This window comes from Dermacentor albipictus, unplaced genomic scaffold (assembly GCF_038994185.2).
Source record: "Dermacentor albipictus isolate Rhodes 1998 colony unplaced genomic scaffold, USDA_Dalb.pri_finalv2 scaffold_19, whole genome shotgun sequence".
NCBI lineage: Eukaryota > Metazoa > Arthropoda > Arachnida > Ixodida > Ixodidae > Dermacentor > Dermacentor albipictus.
The window spans coordinates 4,672,813-4,693,477 of record NW_027225573.1 but is presented as its reverse complement, the minus strand read 5'-3'; the positions used below and the strand labels follow the sequence as shown (position 1 = coordinate 4,693,477).

Genomic DNA, 20,665 nt, shown 5'->3' with positions numbered 1-20,665 from the left:
ACGAAAGCGCCTCCCGTTGGCGCAATTGTTGATGCAAATCAAGCGAATAAATAAAGATATTGGACGCCAAAAAAGAAAACAACCGAAAGCACACATTATTTCTACAAATAATTGCATCACTTTACTTTATTGCTATGTAGGTTCAAAATATACGGCCACATATGGAAAAGTTAGTGATAATTCCTTTGGCTTCTAGTGCCATGGTGACGCTTTATTTGCCGATTCCGAAACAAGCCCGACTGTCTACCCATTGCTGAGAATCAACTTTAGCTGGTCATGTAATGCGCATGCCCTGCAGTACGGCAACTGCGCAAAATGCATTTAAATTCATGTGCTCTCGTGCTCCCACGCAGTGGGCTCAATGCAATAAATCGAAAGCAGTCCTTAGAATACCAGTGCTTGAAAAAGCTATGGATCATTATTCCGAATCGAAGCGTCCTGCCAAGCATGCTGCGCACGAGGGGCTTAGATCACCGGGAACTGCAAGCTCGTCGAGCAATGTCAGCGACGATTCGCTGGAAGTCTTCAGAGGTAAGCGTAACAGGCTTTCCGCAATAGCGTGGTGCCCTGTTCTTGCTACCGAGATAGAAAGTCTGGAAGGAAAGCAAGTTGCTTCTTTGGTTACCTGTGCGGGTGAACGAGCTGACGACTGTGATTGTTCTTACCCTTTGGAGCCTGATATTACACCCTTACGACCAGCTTAATATGAGGAGAAAAGAGAGGTGAACGGCGTGCAAACTAGGTATGCTGGGGCTTGCTAACTTCGGCGCCCGCAAGTACGGAACAGCACTCGCGAACTGACGTTTAGGCGTTAAGTAAAGATCCACTACGCGCCAGTATTAGTTCAGAATCGTATACAGCGGCGTCTCGCATAGAAAATATCTGCAGTTTCCAGGCGCAAATACTTTGGCGAAATTGATACAGCAAGTGAGAGTCGCGAAAAGAATTCTAATGGCTTTTAAAGTGTTCTTAGCCTCTTCTCGTTAAGTAAACAAAGTGGCTTAGCATGTTCCGGTAACATACAAATAATATACATTTTGCGTCGGAGTCTCTACTCTCTACCTGTTAACATTTACTGTTACCTGTTCGTACCTGTTAACTGGCGAAATTTCAAACTTACATGCGCACCTAAAGGCCGATCCACACGACGGAGCAAATTGCTCTTTTGGTCCGCGGTCCGCGCATCACGTCATAGGATGTCACCAGTTCGTGCGTACCGCCGTTGGCCCGCGCAAGACCGCGGCCCTCGCGGTCCAATAAAGGCCGATCCACACGACGGACCAAATTGCTCTTTTTGGACCGCGGTCCGCGCATCACGTGATAGGACGTCACCAGTTCGTGCGTACCGTCGTTAGCCCGCGCAAGACCGCGGCCCTCGCGGTCCAACAAATCGCCGAGGCTGTTCCCGCTTCCGTTTTTGCGGCGGACCGCATCACCGCAGCGATTTTGGCGTAGCCGACGAATGTTGTCCGGCAACAGAGTGTCTTCAGCCGAATCAGATCTAGTTTGCGGCTCAGTAAAAGCCAGTCGTTTCATGTCCGCCGTTCCGCCTACACGTGCGTGCTGGAGATATATTTTTCAACAGCATGTGCTCTTGGAGTGACGACGAGGTTTTTTATTTTGTGTCCCTCGTTGAGCAGTTCTCGGCTTTGTGGGACCCGAGCCGGAATTATTACAATGACAACGCGAAAAAGCGTTACCTGTGGAATAAGGTAGCTGGAGAGATGAACGAGAACTACCCGGAAAACGGACCGTATGAAGTGGGTAAGTTCTTTCTGCGACAAGGCAGTCTTTACTTATTCATAATGTGAGTTCGCGAGAGTGTCATTTGTCATTGAAAGGCCTTGCTTCTTCCTATATGTCGTAACACTACGTTGAGTGTGGCTGCACGCCGATTTTTTCGAGCCACTGACATTGCGTTCGCGCACAGACAGCAACTTACACGTGAATTGTTGGGAGCACTACCTAAAAGATTGCATACGTGCGGCGTTCGTGAATGCCTGGTGGTTTTACAGAGTTCCCTCCTCACCTTGTCTGTTTTTAATTTTGTTTGCCCACGCGCAGTCCCTTTTATACCCAATCATTTTTTATACAGTGTGTCCCAGCTAAAAGTAGCCAATGTTTTAAAAGCGAAGTGTGCAAAGAGGCTCAAACCAACTCACTGGTGTCGAGTATCGCGTATCGTGGTCTGCGGTATATTTTTTGGTTTGCAAAATGAGTAAGTATAAAGTAATTGCCAAACAGCTTAAATATTGCCTTTGCCATGAAAGTGTCTATACGGAAGTTGTATTCACATTTAGAAATGGTCGACTGAAGTGTTTGCAACTAGGTACCATTGATGGCGCTTCTTGTAATTGCCTTTAAAGAAAGCCGGCGAAATACAACCGCGTGATAGCACCACTATTTCAGCGCTCCCAGACGACTGATCAAGAAACAAAATCCGCATATCTGTACAGCGGTTCCGGGACGGGCTTAGCTATTCCAGTGGCCACAAAGTACACTCCAGCAACTCTCGCTACTAAAATATTTTATCGCGAACGAATAGAACATGGCAACTGCATTTTCCTTCCCGATTAAACAGTTCTGAGGTCAACATTTACTCAAGCCCGAGCTCCTTTCCTTTTTTTTTTTCTTGCCTTGTGTGTTCGGGCGTCATTCCACAAGTGGGCCGAATTATGTTTTTGCCACGTCACGTCGAAGCGCCACATACCTTCATCGCCGCGCTTGCTGTGTGCGCCCGATCGCGGCAGGGTACGCGAGTGAGTCTCGAAAAAAAGACATGCAAACAATGTCCTTTACTGATCGGTGACGCATTTTTGCAGATATGCTGAAGGGCATCTTCGCCAATAAAAGGCGAACCTACAGAAAGGAAAAAAAGAAAGTCCGCACGACAACGAGCGGCCAGCCTGCAAGCGAGGTGTATACTGGCAAGGGGATTTTCTTCGCCGCGATGCGGTTCCTGGATGCTGTTCCGGAGCCAAACCACCGATTTTGCAGCGGGGACTATGGCAGCTCGGCAAGTTCAGCTATAGAGGTACTGTATTTCTGTGCATTGTTGTCTCTGCGCATGTAGAAAGCGAAATTCCAGGAAAGATCAGAATGTTCCCACGGAGTGCCCCATGCCCTAAAAACATTGTTTCTGCAGGCCCTCGTGCGAGTTGCGAACAAACCCAAGGTTGACGACTGGGCGTGTTGGTATAGCATATCAGAGGCTGGATTGCGCAATATTTTGACGAGACACACAGAAGAGAAGAGAGTTTGCAGCGAACACATTTTGCTGCAAACCGTCAGGCAGATGTTCACTTGTACAAAGGAGGATTCTTCGCCTTTTTCACTGCACAAAATGTGGAGAATGCAATTGCAACTTCGAAAAAATTTCTTATTTACTGTGCGTATATTGCAGGCTGAGGCACAAACATTGCAATATGCTGCGCTGTTTAGACCATGGCTTTTGCTTCACTGAGTTGTAAATGGGGCAGCGACATTTGTCACAAGCTGGCTGGCTGTCTTGTTTTTTTTTGCATTTAGAATTACAGCGATTCTAACTTTTTCCATAATTATGCGACTTCGGTACATAGACCTGACAAGTAAGTGTCAGTTTGCGTCTTCTGACAAATGAAATAACTGTCGTCGATACATGGCACTGCGCACGCTCGTACACACTCGCGAGATGAGGATTGCATTTTTCCCCTCCTAGACTGTTTTTTTTTTGAACGTTCGCCCTCGGCACGAGCGTTCTTTCGCTCCGCCCCATTGGAATGCGGCTGGTAATCGAATCCGCGACCTCATTCACACCAGCAGAAAAGCATATCCACCGAGCTTCCCAGGCGGGTGAAGTCCCGTATATAGCACTGCATTTATGAACAGGCAAACGCCTGGCTTTCTGTCGCCCTTGCACCGTCGCATAGAGCGCTCACGCACAGTCAAGGTTCACGCGTTCTCCGGTTGCATTCACTTTCTCTGCTCTCGATCCTCGCGGATTATTCAACGTTTCGCCCCTTCTTTGGACGCGCTGGAGCAAGCCTTTCTATGCATGCCTTCATTTGCACTTTGTCAGCTTAGCAGTGCAGAGAAAGGATAATGGGAATTGTAATGCGTTTCTACTTAATGGACAAAGTAATTTCTCACTATAGTCCATGACTGGTGCACCACGATCATGGCTCAGTAAAATAAGACATACCCAGCGATGACTAACTACAAAATTCATAGCGCTGTGTGTTGTCGCCCCGTTTTGTGGTCCCGTCATATTATATATACACCAGTCATTAACATATACACTCCTGCAGTGTACTTTCCTTTCTATCCCGTGAGCGTCGACGGTGCGGCACGTAGCAGCGATATCGGCAGCACTGTGAGCATACGCCCAAGTCTTTACCAGTTAAACTGCTGTCTGTAACGGTCTTCGCTTCGAGTGCACGCGCCGTGTATTTGTATTCCGCGAGACCGCATTGCGCACTGCCGTGCATACCGAGGCCACGCAGCTTCGAGTATTCGCAGTCGTCATCTCTGCCTCTTTTAGAATACCTCGCGTGTGCTAGTAAATAGGTTTGTTTTGTTCTCATTCATTTTTTCGCGCATGAGCGTCTTGTAGTAATACGCAGACAAACCAAATGGCAGACTGAACTGCGGTTGCCATTTACATAATGCGAAGCATTCATTATTTCTTGACCAGTGTTGTATGACTAATGCAACTGTTTTGTAGGCAATGGTTATGCGCAGATGATAGACAGTATTGGTTATGTTTATAATACGGAACGTTTGCAATGGCAAGATAAAATTGCCAGCCAACTAAAACCCAGTGGCACATACCTATTTACTCCTGTAGCACATAGTTTCAGACTACACTAACACCGGAAATGGCTCACCAAACCGGCGCTATGCTCGCCCGTCATGAAGTGACTGGACTAGAAAGATACTTTGCATTTACAATTAACAGCGCATCACAGTTTCAACCTTATTCTACATCTATTGATGCACCACGTTCTCGGAAACTGGACGACGCGGATAACCCTGGCAGAACGTTCTATCTTCAGGATGTAAACAGCTCAGCATCTTATCGCATATTACGCATATTGGCACGAATACTTATTTATCCTTTCCTCGGTGAGTGCATTACCCCCAAGTGGGGGTAATGCCTCGCGCTGAGCGGTAACTAATTTGGTAGTGGGGGCCCCACTACCAAATTAGTTACCGCTCAGCGCGAGGCACGCCCGCTTGATTGGAACTTACTCGAATGTTATAGTTTATATTTTGTTCTCGCCGAGATTTGTGTCGGCAGCTTGTATGCTCGGCACAAATTGTGTAGTTCTTTCTTGAAGGCGCGCGGGCACCAGCGATTACGCTGGATTGTTCGAGTCTTGTGTAAAGGCCGACAGGCCTGACTGTTGCAGCTCGAGGTGGTGTTTCGGGCAGGCATCGACGAGTACGTCCAGTGGTTGGAATGAAGGAACAACGGTTGAGTTACACTGGTTCCAGATACGGAAGCCCACTTCATGCAGGCGTATATTGAACGTCAGAGTTCACATCAAGACACGGCAGCCCTCCTCACTGCAAGAAAGGACTCAACTTTTAATACTGTAGTCATGCCTAGGTGAATAGAGTAGAGAATCTTACATGTGTAGTGACCAATCGCAATCGTCGAATCGGTCGCAATATCCCACCCATCATATCGCATCGTTCCGCCGCACCCCGCCTACGACGGTGCTAAATATGCGGATGCATATTTAGCCAGCGCGCAGCAATCTGGGAATCTGAGGACGAAGCCGTTCCCACGGTAGCATTCCACGTTGGCCCTATTCATCATTAGTTGAGGCTGTCAGGTGAAGACAGAGGGGCCTTTGGGGACACATCGGTGTCAACGCTGCGTTGATTTCGGTATAGGCGCAGTTCAATGGGTGGGGTTGCTTCGTGGTAAGTGTCTAATTATGATCCTTGGCTGCGTTGAGACTATAATTAGGGTCGGTCCACATGACATCCGGTGTACACCATTTCGCACCGTTCTGCCCTATCTTGCGATAGTTTAAGGCGCAGATTAAGCTCAACCCGCCGTGGTTGCTCAGTGGCTATGGTGTTGGGCTGCTGAGCTCAGGGTGTTAGTGCTGTACCGCCGATGCAATTCTGCTGCGTACGCCGATGAACTACCGTTCCCGCTGCAGTTTGTGCAATTTTAAATTCCCTAAGCGAGCTGCTTGGAAACGTACAAAGCTAAAGACTAAAGAAAGGTGCCACATGATATATTTAAAGGGAGAGCAGCGCCAGTCAAAGTAGATGAGCGCTGGCGGCAAGGCCCAGTTTAGTCGTCTGCAGCGTAAGTATAAGAAAGAATTCAGTTGAGTACAAAGCTCACGTGCAAGAAGGGACTACGTTGTGAAACAAACAAATCACTCGGCGTGTTTAGTTTGCTCAGGCTGCATCAAAGTGTGATGACTTCCCAAACGGGACGCGAACTTTTCGGCGAGAAATGAAACAAAAATACCATATGCAGCAGCTATTAGCAATTCTCGCCCTCAACTACCTATTTTCTAAACACATTTCCAAAAACGCAAACAATATCTAAGATGCCCTCGGGCGAAAAGAATAAAGCTGTTAAAGAAGCACTTCCTTGGTATCATTCCGATAAGACACAGCGTGATTTATACCCTTTACAAACAAGGCGGGGTGAGAACTTCGCAGCTCAAAAGAATCGACAAGAGTTATGCATGGAGCAACTAGCAACAGTTAAACATGTGCGAAACCACGCATAAATGAGACGTAAAAAGATGAAGTGCGTGACAGCTGGTGCAAGGATTTACCGCGCCACATGAAACCAACGATTTCCGTTTTTGCAAACTTCAGTAGCTTTAACATACAATGCAATGCGCTCGTGCAGTCGTGTTGCCTAGCTAGCGCAACGCGGTAAAGAAGCGGAAAACAATATAAGCTGCAAACAGCATTCCGAACTTTAGCGAAATACCTTTAAACCTCATGCTGCTCTGCAGAAGAACTTCGTTGCTCACGCGTCTAACTATGATCGAGAGGAAAAAAATACCGACGAGACAAAGGAAAGGATGAGACCAAGAAATTTCTCTTCGAAGCGACGATCCGTTTTTGCTACCGTTGCTCCCGCTGATGAGGCTTTGCCGGGAATGATTAGAACCGTATCGCCGGCACCTTTTCAGCGGCATTTGAGCCCCCCTTCCTGCAACAATTCTCCTTCGACATTCCCTGAAGCTTTGGCCACCCCGCACGTGTGACTGGTGTTGCCTATCTTGCTCTGAAAACGGTAATAAGACAGAGAAGCACGACCAACGACACAAAAAACTACAGCGCGCGCCAGGCTCCTCTTCCGCGTGTTCTGCGCAAGACCGCCACCATGTGGCGCGTCCGTCGGCGTGCACGGCGCCTATAGAAAGCCGCCAGTTTTCCTAGCATTATGTCTCCTCCATCATTGATTAAATTGTCTTTTATTCCATCCTCTCCTACCGCTTTTCCCCGTTTGATGGCTTGCAAGGCCCTTCTGACCTAAGCTCTAGGTATAGGAGGAGTTTCCGTATGCTGTTCATTATTGTTTCGAATAGAATACTCCTGAGTCTTCTGGGTAATGTACATGTCAGTGCAGAATTCTTCCGCTGCTTTTATTCTGCCTTCGAAATTGCTGATGATATTACCCTGCTTATGTTTCAGTGCATATATTTTGGTTTGTCTCATGCCATGTTTCCTTCTCAGCTTTCAGGCTGCTTCCATTTTTCACAGCTTCTTGAAGGACCCTGAAACGAGTTTGACGATTTTCTACAAACGCACAGAGTAGCTAGACTAGATCCTTCTGATCAATAATTGACACATCTAAGTGCTCCGCGTAAATCGTGAAATCTATTATAAGGCTTTAAAAATGCACATCGCTGCCGATCGCAGCACACTGATCGGCAGAATCTTCAGCCACTTCTACCCACATGAAACCCGCCGTGGTTGCTCAGTGGCTATGGTGTTGGGCTGCTGAGCACGAGGTCGCGGGATCGAATACCGGCCATGGCGGCCGAATTTCGATGGGGGCGAAATGCGAAAACACCCGTGTACTTAGATTTAGGTTCACATTAAAGATCCCCAGGTGGTCGAAATTTGCGGAGTCCCCCACTACGGCGTGCCTAATAATCAGGAAGTGGTTTTGGCACGCAAAACCACATAATTTAAATTTTTTTACCCATATGAAGGAAATCACCTATATGACGACAGTGGGGCGAGCTATTCGATTGGATGGCCTGGGCGCGCAATCAATAATTTTTCCAACTTTATTATAAACAAATGATGTTCGCAATAGTTGGAATTTAGTTGATTTGTTTTTACAAAAAAGAACTAAGATAAAGAGAATGCACAAAAACAATTTTTCAGTACACTTAGGCACGTCCGGCACACAGCAAGTGTCGTCTGCTTGTGTTATAACGTGCTCCGTCTTTGACGAGAGCTCCGCCGTCAGTGTCGGTCTGTTTGTTCGCAAGCGATATGATTCGACTTTGTTGCGTTGTAGACTGCAAACGTAGCGACTGGCAATATGTCAAGCTGCGACATCATGTCCCTCTGCAAGCCAGTAGACGGGCGGACTGGCTGCAGCGCATCGGACTGCCGCTATCCGATCGGCGCCAGCATTTGCGCGATTGCAGCCGTCAATTTACACTGGAAGATTACTAACGCAAACGCGTTTCGCGAGTTCGGCATTAGGGTAAACGCAAGCGCAATGGCACAGGGCCTGGCCGTGTCCCCTTGCGTATCGTTTAAGGGGATGAACAGAAGAGCCAATGTGAATGGTCTGCACGGTGCAGCCACCTGGTGACAGAGTTCAACCAGACACAGTAGCAGTAACAAAATGTTTTCTTCTTTGCTGCTGGTGTAAATTTTTCGCAGGACTGTAATCATTACCTCGTAGTTTTTATAAATGTTTAAAATGTTTTACACTTGGTTAGATCAATATTAGCTCTTTCTTTGGCTGGTTAAGCTCTGCGCCAACGGGTGGCTGAACCGTGGAGACGATCTGGAAGCTCACGTGCGTCTACGCGAAAGTTCCTTCATCAACTTGAGTTTATGCCTCCCCTATTTCGTCAAAACGTTCAGCTTGTGTTCGATTACCGGAATACAGAACACGTTCGGCGCTACGACAAAATGCTTGCAACGCAAGCTGCTTCGATAGCTCTCGCTTGGGGTCTACGACAAAGCGGCTAGCAGAGAGGTTTCGCGCGGGCGGGGGCAGGCTCCATAACAACCGTAAGTGGACGATGGGACGCCGCATCGTGACGCCGAACCAGTCGAAGCGGAGCTTAGCCCCGATCGCTCGGCGAACAATATGAGGAGCAAAAGCATGGCTAGGGAGGAGGGTAACTTCTAATTGCTTGTAGCTCCATTAATATGTAACTTTTCACTTAAATTGTGGTGTGAATGTTCTACTAAAGATGTATCCTACGCGTCTACAAAATTTGTCCGAACCGTTTCAGCGGCTCTTTAAGTCTTTCTCACGTTATAATTTTGAATATCACTTATTCTCACTGTGTTGATCAGTTTTGACAGTTCCGCGAATTATATCTTATCTCTTGGGTCGGAGACTCATTCTTTGTCGTTTTTTATTAGGTCCTTTGTTACTTGAGAGAGCTTGCCTACTGGTTGCCTTGGTGCCTTGCCTCCCACTTCAATTGCTGCCTCTGAAGCTAGCCTCGTTTCGATTTCATTCATTAGCTTTATGTCGTCAACATCATCATCATCTCTGTTCTAAGGCTGCATATTTGTTAGCAAGTACTAGCCTAAATTCGTCTGCTTTTACCCGTACTGCCTCTAAACTGACTTGTACTTTCTTGAACAATTTTACTCTTTCTCTCTTCAAATTCAGGTGAATCCTAGCCCTCACTAACCTATGATCACTGCACTTTACCCTACCCATCACTTCTACATCTTGCACTATGCTGGGATCGGCAGAAAGTATGAAATCAATTTAATTTCTTGTTTCACCATTAGGGCTATTCCAAGTCCACTTTCTGTTGCGACGTTTCCTGAAAAAAGTGTTCAGTATTCTCAGCTTAATGCTTTCTGTGAATTCTACCAGCATCTCTCCTCTAGCGTTTCTAGAATCGACGGCGAAGTTGCCAATTTCCTGTTCACCCGCCTGCTTTTTCCCCACTTTTGCATTCAAGTCACCCATTACTACTGTATACCGAGTTTGCAGTTTTCTAATAGCTAATTCAACATCTTCGTAAAACTGATCTACTTCCTTATCGTCGTGACTGGGTGTTGGAGTGTAGGCTTGTACTACCTTTAATCTATACCTCTTATTAAGTTTGATTATGACTACTGCTACCCCTCTAGTTAATGGTGTAGGATTCGTTAATGTTGCCCGCTATGTTCTTATGGATTATGAATCCTAGCCCGTATTCCTCCTTATCAGGGATACATCTAAAGCAGAGGACATACCCGTTATTCAGGAATGTGTAAGCCTCATGAGCTCTTCTAATCTCACTAAGCACGATAATATCCCATACAATGTCTTGTAGTTACTCAGTCCTGGTAAGCTAGCCTCAGGGTTTTGGTGTTAAACAGTGCAAGGGTCAGTTTCCATTGGCGGTGTTTGATCCGCACCGATGGCACCGGCTGTTGGAATTTCAGCGCGGCCACCAGCTGTTGGAACCTCAGTGCTGACACCCGTTGTTGCAAATGGGTCGCAAGCCCCAAGGGTAGCGTTGGCCTGGCGGCCTGGGGCACACTGGAAGCATCCGAAGGTCCCAGCAAAGCATGAGGCGACTGCTAACAGAACAACTTGTTTATTCTAGCATCGCAAAGAGCGGGCGGTCAGGTCGACCGAAGTAGAGAGACGGGAGAGCACGTTACTCAACAGAAGAAATCGGAGCCTCTCTCCTGGCGTCCGGGGGCAGCTGCTCTTATACTCTCGGAGTTGAGAGCAAGAGGGAAGGTCATGGGACGACACCACGTGACAGCGGCGACGGACGGACTGATAGACACGTTGGGACAAGGAGGTGACGCATCAGCCGGGCCGGCGCCGGACAGACCTCCTCGCTTCACACTGGGGGAGCTCCTCTCCCCGGCTGCCGCGCTTTGACAAGCGTGGGCACACACACACACACGCACACACAAAGACACGTGGCACTGAACATGCCGGGACGCGCTCGGCGGGGCGCGCTCGCGGCCGCTCCGAACGGGCCAAAATGTCCGCCGATTGGAACGAAGCTCCGGCGTGCGTTGCATCCGCGCTGGCTTTACCGCGCGTCGTAGGCGAAACGTAACAGACCGCCCCGCCGGGGGAGGGAGATCCCGATGGTCAGGGGACTGCATCCGCTGTCCGGAGGGATGTCGCTCGATGATGCTCATAACCGAAGTCGGTCGTCCCTCGGCGTTTCTTGAGCGCAGCGCACCGAGAAGGCCTCGTTCTCACGTTCAGGTTCACAGAGGACACTGCAAAGTGACTTCGGGAGAGTTCTCATTTTTCTCTCGTTCCCAGCAAGCGTTAGAACTACGCCGAAACTCAGCCGCTCAGTCAGCAAGCACGGCACAACCCTCACTAAGCCATGCCAGGCTCTTTCCCCTTTAATACTACTGCCTAGTTCCTTACAGTAGTCTAGCAGCATCCAGAACGCGTCCACAAATCGAAAAATTGCACTAGAAAGCACGTCATCACTTTGAAACACTACACAAAAGCAATATGTTAAAAATCCTGCCTCAGGAAGAAAAACATCAATAACAAACAATTTTGAGGCTGATTCCCACGTTAGGGGCTTCGACTTAAGCCATCGGCGTTACCGTTGAGACTCCCCTTTTTGTAACGCACCTCAAAAGATAGTTTTTGCACAGCAAGGCTCCAGCGCAGGAGGCGGCCATTTGTGAAACAGATAGTCTGCAGCCATTGGAAAGGGCAGTGATCCGTCTCGAAGTATGCGAAGCGGAGATCGCAGCGAGCGACCGTACACTAGCTCAGCTGGCGAAAACCCCGTAGCCGCAGGCGGCGCGGTCCTCCATGCAAACGTCACCCCAGGCAGAAACAGCTCCGAGTCAGTTTCCTGTTCAAACCACAATGCTCTCCACACGCGCTTCACGACGGAGTGGAGCTTCTCAACGGGATTCGACTGGGGGTGGTGCACTGAGCTGTGCAACAGCTTTACCCCACACCTTTCGAGAAAGGCCGTCGTCAAAGCGCTAGTAAACACTGTGCCCTGATCTGGTTGGATTTCCGCAGGAAAACCAACTCGCGCAAATATGGACAGTAGTGCATTGACTATCTCAACTGAGCTGAGTTCTTTAAGCGGCACTGCTTCAGGGAACTTTGTCGCTGGGCAGATCACAGTCAAAATGTGTCTGTACCCCGTGGCTGTTACCGGCAGAGGTCCCACTGTATCAATAACGAGCCGTCTAAAAGGCTCCGTAATGATAGGTACCAACTTCAACGGCGCCCTCGATTTGTCCCCTGGTTTGCCCACCCGCTGACAGGTGTCGCATGTCTTCACAAAGTGGTCTGCGTCCCGAAAACACCCTGGCCAATAGTACTCTTGCAAGAGACGGTCCTTAGTTTTCTTAACTCCTAGGTGTCCGCACCACGAACCCCCATGCGACAAGCGCAACAGATCCTGACGATAGCACTGAGGCACGATCAGCTGATCGAACTCCACTCCCCTGCGGTCTATATACTTCCGGTACAGGACCCCACCTCTTTCCACAAAGCGAGCATTTTTCTTGGCGGCACCTTCCTTGACAATGCAGCGTATGTTTTCTAGGCTGCCATCCTTCTTTTGCTCGGCTATCAAAGCCGACCGGCTGACTTTTAGCAACCTATTAAGTCCGTCTGACGTAGGCGCGATGAGCAAATCTTCAGATAGCTCTTCTAACTTTCCCGTGTCGGGCATTTCCTCTCCAGTATCTGGTGCCTTTAACGCTACAGGCACAGTTTCATTCAGTTCGGACGTGCTCTGAATATCAGCTTGCTGCGCCTCTGACCCTTTCTCATCGTTCGACAACGTCGGCCCCGCAACTACCGCCTTTGCAGCGAGCTCCCGAACCTTCGATCTGGTTAAGGCCTGAACGCTAGCCTCACCAAACAAAAGCCCCTTCTCGCGCAGGAGGTGATCGGACCTGTTCGAAAATAGGTACGGGTACTGAGGGGGCAGCATAGATGACACTGCCGCCTCCGTCTCAAGTGCTCCGAAAGGACCTTCAATGAGCACTTTTGCTACGGGCAGACACACGCTATGAGCTTCCACGGCTTGCTTGATCCATGCGCACTCGCCCGTGAACATATCGGGTTCTACGTAAGAAGGGTGAACTACATCCATCGTAGCTGCGGAATCGCGAAGCACTCGGCACTCCTTCCCGTTCACGAGGAGGTCTCGCATGTAAGGCTCGAGAAGCTTCATGTTCTCGTCAGTGCTGCATAATGACAAAAACACTACTTTTGCTTTTGTTTCCGGACACTGCGCCGAAAAGTGACCCGGCTTCTGGCACGTATAACACACGCGCGCTTGCCTCGTCTCGAACTGCTTTCTGCGTTCGGCTTCGGCTGCCGCCGTCTCCTTACGTTCGGTCGGACTGCTTTCACTCGCATCCGCACTACGTGTGTCCCCCTTTGCTCTCATGGGCGTGAACTTCGGCCTCTCAAACTTGGAGCCAAATTCACCCTTTTGACCGTCCTTAGCTCCGCGAGCCCGACGCGTCACAAACTCTTCGGCTAGCTCAGCGGCTCTAGCCACCGTACTAACGTCTGGCCTATCCAAGACCCAGTAGCGCACGTTCTCAGGTAACCGACTATAAAACTGTTCTAGCCCGAAACACTGCAGAACTTTCTCGTGGTCACCAAACGCTTTCTATTCTTTGAGCCACTCCTGCATGTTTGACATTAGCCTGTAGGCAAACTCTGTATATGACTCACTTTTGCCTTTCTCATTTTCTCGAAACTTCCGACAGAACGCCTCCGCGGACAGCCTGTACTTTTTTAGCAGACTCGATTTCACTTTGTCGAAATCCTCTGCCTCCTCTCTCTCCAAGCGAGCGACTACGTCGGCCGCCTCGCCGGGTAACAAAGTGAGCAAGCGCTGTGGCCACGTTTCCCGAGAGAACCCCTGCTTCTCGCACGTTCGCTCAAAGTTAACCAGGAACAAACCAATGTCCTCTCCAAGCTTAAACGGCCGCATCAGGTCAGTCATTTTAAACAATACTCGTTCTCCTGCACTGTGTGCCTGACTTCCATTACGAGCGCGTTCCATCTCCACCTCGAGACGCTTCATTTCCAAAGCGTGTTGACGGTCACGCTCTTCTTTTTCTTTCTCGTTTCGTTCTTTTCGTTCAAGCTCATCTCTCTCTCTCTGTTCTTTACGTTCAAGCTCATCTCTCTCTCTCTGTTCTTTACGTTCAAGCTCATCTTTTTGCTCTTTAAGTTCGCGCTCCTGTCTTTTTGCAGTCTCCCTCTCCTCAATGGTCTCAAGGCATTCCGACAGCTCGTCATCCTCAGCTCCTAACTCAAGAATAACCCTTAGCAGTTCTGGTTTTCTGAGTTTGTCTGAGACATCCAGACCCAACTCTCTTGCAAGCTCCAACAATTTCGGTTTGCGCAACGACTTCAAATCCATGGCTGCTCTGAATGCTGCTTTCTCTACTGCCTACTATTGTCTTGCCGCAACTAACCCGGCAGCAACGACAACCACAATTACCAGCTCTGTTTCTGACACTAACAAAAGCCTGGCAAAACTCAGAAGAAGAAAGTCCCGCACTCACCAAACCTCGCAGCCAAGATTTCAGCGCAGTCGTTCCGCTGCAGGCAACCAGTCATCACACAGGGCTCGTTGCACTGCTCCCGGATGGTCGTTGTGCTGCTCAGCATACAGTCAACCGCATTTCTTCGCTGCTGGCCTCCGTTGTCGCGATCTCACCGCTGGCAACCAGATGTTTGAACCGCACCGATGGCACCGGCTGTTGGAATTTCAGCGCGGCCACCAGCTGTTGGAACCTCAGTGCTGACACCCGTTGTTGCAAATGGGTCGCAAGCCCCAAGGGTAGTGTTGGCCTGGCGGCCTGGGGCACACTGGAAGCATCCGAAGGTCCCAGCAAAGCATGAGGCGACTGCTAACAGAACAACTTGTTTATTCTAGCATCGCAAAGAGCGGGCGGTCAGGTCGACCGAAGTAGAGAGACGGGAGAGCACGTTACTCAACAGAAGAAATCGGAGCCTCTCTCCTGGCGTCCGGGGGCAGCTGCTCTTATACTCTCGGAGTTGAGAGCAAGAGGGAAGGTCATGGGACGACACCACGTGACAGCGGCGACGGACGGACTGATAGACACGTTGGGACAAGGAGGTGACGCATCAGCCGGGCCGGCGCCGGACAGACCTCCTCGCTTCACACTGGGGGAGCTCCTCTCCCCGGCTGCCGCGCTTTGACAAGCGTGGGCACACACACACACACGCACACACAAAGACACGTGGCACTGAACATGCCGGGACGCGCTCGGCGGGGCGCGCTCGCGGCCGCTCCGAACGGGCCAAAATGTCCGCCGATTGGAACGAATCTCCGGCGTACGTTGCATCCGCGCTGACTTTACCGCGCGTCGTAGGCGAAACGTAACAGCGGCCTCTCCGGATCAAGAGATTCTTAGCACCCTCTGCTTCGTTACAAGTCTGACCACCACCTTGGTCAGCTGTTCCGCAGCTGCTGGGGACTGAGGGCCATTGGTTAATTGAAGATATATGCTTGAAGACTGTATGCTTATTTATTGCTAAAAAATCAAGCTAGTTGTTGATGATGCCACCTTTTCACTATAGTGCAGAACCACCAGTTGGCCGAAATAATAGGATTAACGTAACATATTTTATCTAAAAGCAAACTACTGTCTTGCACAGCAACTTGAGTAAACTTTCTTTCGGCACAATAGCAGGCTTAGGATGTTCGGTTAAGATTAGATCGCTTAAAGGTGTGCCACGTCGGAGGACATGATTCTTGCTCTTTGTATGCATTCTAGCATTCTATGCTCTCAGTGTCAATTTCCATGGTATTCACAGTGAATACATACTAAATAGATGAAGGACAGGCAGAGGGTGGAATTTGCAGCATGCAAAATCGAATCAGGGATACGCAGTGTGCTGAAGAGGACAGCGTTTTATCACTCTGTTTATTGCTAATTTTTTGGTATATGTGCGCTATGAACACAATTAAACTGAGCTGTTACCAACATGACCAAACTTCAGCTCTTCCGATCGGTGTTTTGTCCACAAAATGCCCATGTCAGTAGTAGTTCTGATGTTATTTGCATGTATGAAAAAGAGCATTATTGATTCCAGAACAATTTTATTTGTTCTACACATGATACTCAACTTGCCAGTCTTATATTAAACGCGGCATTGGGTAGAAAGCTATTGTGGTATTTTGTATGGTGCCCTGTTGCATTCAGCTTATGCAGATGCATCAAGCTTGTATTTCTTGTCAAAAACTGGGCTGAAGCCATAGGAGGAGAGTTGTAAAAGTGTAATGATGGCCTCCTGCTAGATATGCTGAGGTGTGCTGCTATGGACGCCCATTGGTTAGCCCTACTGGGTAATGCTGTTAGGGTTATGGCTGATTTTACACGGTAGGGCCAACACGATGGCTAGCATTGCAAAACACATTAAAACGACTAATAGGGTGCATGTCGTGCTATGGTATCATAATTGGCCCACGAAGTGACCACCTTTGCTTACACTATGTGGCAGTCTCGTCCAGGTTACTTGACCTGACTGCCTTGTCTACCCGCCGTGGTTGCTCAGTGGCTGTGGTATTAGGCTGCTGAGCACAAGGTCGCGGAATTGAATCCCGGCCCAGGAAGTCGCATTTCGATGGGGGAGAAATGCGAAAACACCCGTGTACTTAGATTTAGGTGCACGTTAAAGAACCTTAGATGGTCAAACTTTCCGGAGTCCTCCACTACGGCGTGCCTCATAATGAGAAAGTTGTTTTGGCACGTAAAGCCCCATAATTTAACTGCCATGTATGCATGAGGTGGAAGACGTAGGCAAAAGAAGGGACGTTCAAATAATGTTTTTGCACAGATGGCTCATACGTTGCAAATTTATTATCTGGCAGGCATTGTTACACAAAGCTTTCTATGGGCGAATGTCAGCATTTCATTCCTATTTATACCTAATAAGAATTGCTTTGTTCAGTGTCACATTTTATATTACACTCTTGTGACGCTAAGCTCACTTGTTTTAACGGAAGTGTGTCTGGGCGTGCAGAAAAAGTGTAAGCAGACTGCTGTGTTGCTGCTCAGTGCTGATCTCCAGGTCTGAGTCGGTCCCACAACATTCAGGCACCACTGTGCTTTGACAACGTAATATAATATGAACACCTTGCACCTCAGTATCAGTTTTAAGTTTCAGTTTTGATAGATATGTAAGAAGACACAAGGGTTCGCCTTGGTGATACACTCATGTGCACTTTTTGCAGTGTTACTCATGGACATGTTTTCAAAGGATGCTTACACCCCTTAATTGCAAACTGCCATGGAGCGTATTTATGCCTTAAAGCAGCACTCTTTCACAGAAAGAGATCCTTATTTACCGCACAATTCGTAAGAAAGGTAAGAAGGTGACAGGACATACCACAGTGTAACAACCATCAAATTTTACTGCTTGCAGAGCAATATCAAGCGAGAGACGAAAGGGCAAGAACAGATAAATCGGCAATGTATGTTGCTCGCACAACTGCGAATGTGACATGTGGCATGGCTACTATGACACTTGTTTTACGATGATAAATAAGCAGTCTCGCTATCTTGATAATCCTCTGGAGGGGAAGCCAACTCGCAGAATCCGGGTCATACATATAGGGAAAGCCTCAAAAATTTCGCCAGACCTCTAGTCCTTATAGATTGCCACAGTTGCACAGTTTCCAAACAAAATAATACAAGGTGAAACAGTTTCTGGAATTGTGTAACATTGAGTGGAATTTCTTTTTCCTTCCAGGTACAATGATCGACTAGAGGTCCAGGAGTCATCACGAGAAATAATTTTGAACATAAACGAAGGATATCTGACGTGTTTGTGATGACGAAGCAATTATGTCATCATGAAATACTTATTTAAAAAGGCTTCTTTTTTTTCTCTTATTGGCACTGTATATATAAAGTACTTGACTTACATCAGCCTGAATTCCCCCAAACACTGCGACATGTATACATAGTGCGTGCCACAGGACAAAGAACAAGTTTGTTGCTTGGCTCCCACAAGAGTTCTTCTCAAATAAGTGCATTCGTTGCAGCACTTTCATGCTTTCTTTTTTCATGCTAGTCATGGATAGCTGTGTTATTAGCTGCAAGCACTTCGCTCTCTAAATTCCTCATTAGATAACCTAGCTAACAAAAATGTGACCTCACACTAAGTTGTGGACTTACGTGTGTTCTGTTCCTGATATTGTACCTGTCTTCTTTTTTACATATTTAGTTCTAAGCAAAACTTGTTAAGGAACGAGAAAGCAATGAACTCTGAGAGGCCCAGCGTTCGTCGGTCACAGCCGCATGAAGTTCATGCAAGTTCATGTGTTATGCTTGTTTCCCATTTTAAAAGCTGCAGGTGCGAATACTGCCTATATGCTTTTGTAGTTCCTGTCTCCGTTTGTCTTTTCCATTTTACTGTCAGAGCTTGGTATATAAGTCCTCGTTCTGTGTTAAGAAGCTAGAGTGAAACTACGCTGTGCACTTTGTTATATTGTAAATAAATCATTCTCCTTTGAAAAATATGTTCTGTGTCAGTCTGCATGAACATGTCTGCATAAATGTACAGCGTGCTTTCACATTGCGTACACAGATGAAATGGACATTCCGCTAAAGCATCCTTCAGGTGGTAAGAGAAAAACATGCTTTGAATTAACTCTGTATATGGGTGCAGTTGATATAACAAATATAACGAAAGCAGAGGCGCTAAACTATTGTACACGACACCTAAATCTTGATTCAATCGGGCCTTCGATATAATTGCGTATGCAAGCGTGCAGTCAGTTTCACCTGCTTGCAATCACTGCCTGGCACACCTTCCTTTGCATGACACAGCACAATAGCGTCGTGCCCGCTTATACAGCACGTCCACTTTCATACAGTTGGCATTATCTATATATATATATATATATATATATATATATATATATATATATATATATATATATATATATATATATATATATATATATATATTTGAGAAAAAAGTGGGTTATCCTTCGTTTATTACATAACGAGGGTCTCGAATCCGGCTACATGGATGCCTTCAGGCAGCATCTGTGGGTTTATTGACCGGTTGCCTTTACCCAAAAAATCACGTTCTCGGGACGCCTGCGGCAAAAAGGACGTTCCACATCCACCGGCAAGGTTTCTGAGTGTTGGCGCTCGCTAACACTCCAAGGGTTCTACTAGGAAATATAAATACCCCAGAAATTGGATGGAGAAATGGCGCCGCGGTCGCTCAGTTGGTATAGCATTGCACGCGTAATGCGCAGTTTGTGGGATCGTTCCCCACCTGGGGCAAGTTTTTTCATCCATATTCATTTCCATTAATTGATAATTTCTTTATTACATTTATTAAGCAGAAGTAATTTCTCCTGTGTTGTCCTTGGTGTGAATGTTTATAGGCTTCTTATAATTTGTGCATGAGGATGGCTCACCTTGTGCACAGAAAATGCCTTGCATTCCAGACAGCAGAAAATGCTCATTGCGGTGGTGCTGATCATACAAATGTAGCACAAGACAACAGGCAAATAGCGATTATTCAATGTTCATTCTGCGGCGGAGCCATCGACTTCAAAGGCTAGAAATGGAGCCGTTATCAGCTTCGATACGCAGGCGAAATCGCGCCTCGTTATGTATTTTCAAACAGCTGAATCATTTTTTTTACGACAGTTGCCGCGGTAATCTGGTGGTCCTAGCGCTTCGGCCTCGCCTGTAGCATTTCGACGGAAATGCAAAAACACTTGTCGCCCTTTGGGTGTATGTTGCTTAACCCCAGGTGGTGATAATTCCTCCAGAGCTCTCCATTAGTGCGTCCCTCGTTCTCCGCAAGAGTCTCGGTATGCTAAGACCCACAATGTAAATTCTTTCACCATACTCTAATTACTTTCCTTCCTTCCTTTTTTTAACACCGGCAGTACTGCAGGTATGGCCACGGTAGCTATGCTGACATGCACCTGGCAGGTAAATAGGTGAATCAAGCTAGCGTGTGCAAAGCGGTGGAGCATAGATATTTACAATACAGTTACGTTAGGCTCATGAACGGAGATGATGACGTGCATTGCTGCTTCAAAATAAACACTGAATCAAGAACTACAATGGAACGGCATAAAAGTAATGGTAGTGAGAAGACCTATATCTGTGAGTCCTACGGACGGTGCATCCTTGTTGCGGCCAGCGGAAGTGAGCCGAAATATTCGTCGGTTCAACAAGCTTACAAATGTTCCGGCATAATCACGCCCGTTTATTCGACTACTCGGGTTGGTGTAGCCGTATTACAGGTATAACCTCGAGGCAGCGCATCTTTGAAGCAAGTGCAGTTACCTATATTTGCAGGTGTGAATGTTGGCGGCGGATCATATTTGGTTGAATATTGTGAACGAGGTTGAAAGTTTCTCAGACGAAGCCAAGTTCCCGGTTAAACAGCGACTGCAGTGAACAATCCGCAGCGTAGCAAATAAAGACAAAACACTGA

At 47.7% G+C, this 20,665-nt stretch overlaps 1 protein-coding gene and 1 long non-coding RNA gene across 2 annotated transcripts in view; both read left to right on the top strand.

The window, feature by feature from the left end:
- Positions 1–295: 295 nt before the first annotated feature.
- The window catches only part of LOC139052136 (uncharacterized), a 39,895-nt gene continuing 19,525 nt past the window's right edge, over positions 296–20,665 (top strand). The window contains exon 1 of the mRNA XM_070529230.1: positions 296–531. Within this exon, the coding sequence (XP_070385331.1) occupies positions 330–531 (202 nt within the window). The 5' untranslated portion in view covers positions 296–329. The remainder of the gene's footprint in view (positions 532–20,665) is intronic.
- LOC139052160 (uncharacterized) lies at positions 1,546–18,690 on the top strand. The gene is made up of 3 exons (XR_011509747.1): positions 1,546–1,764; positions 2,823–3,034; positions 17,942–18,690. It is a non-coding gene; the product is annotated as an uncharacterized lncRNA (long non-coding RNA).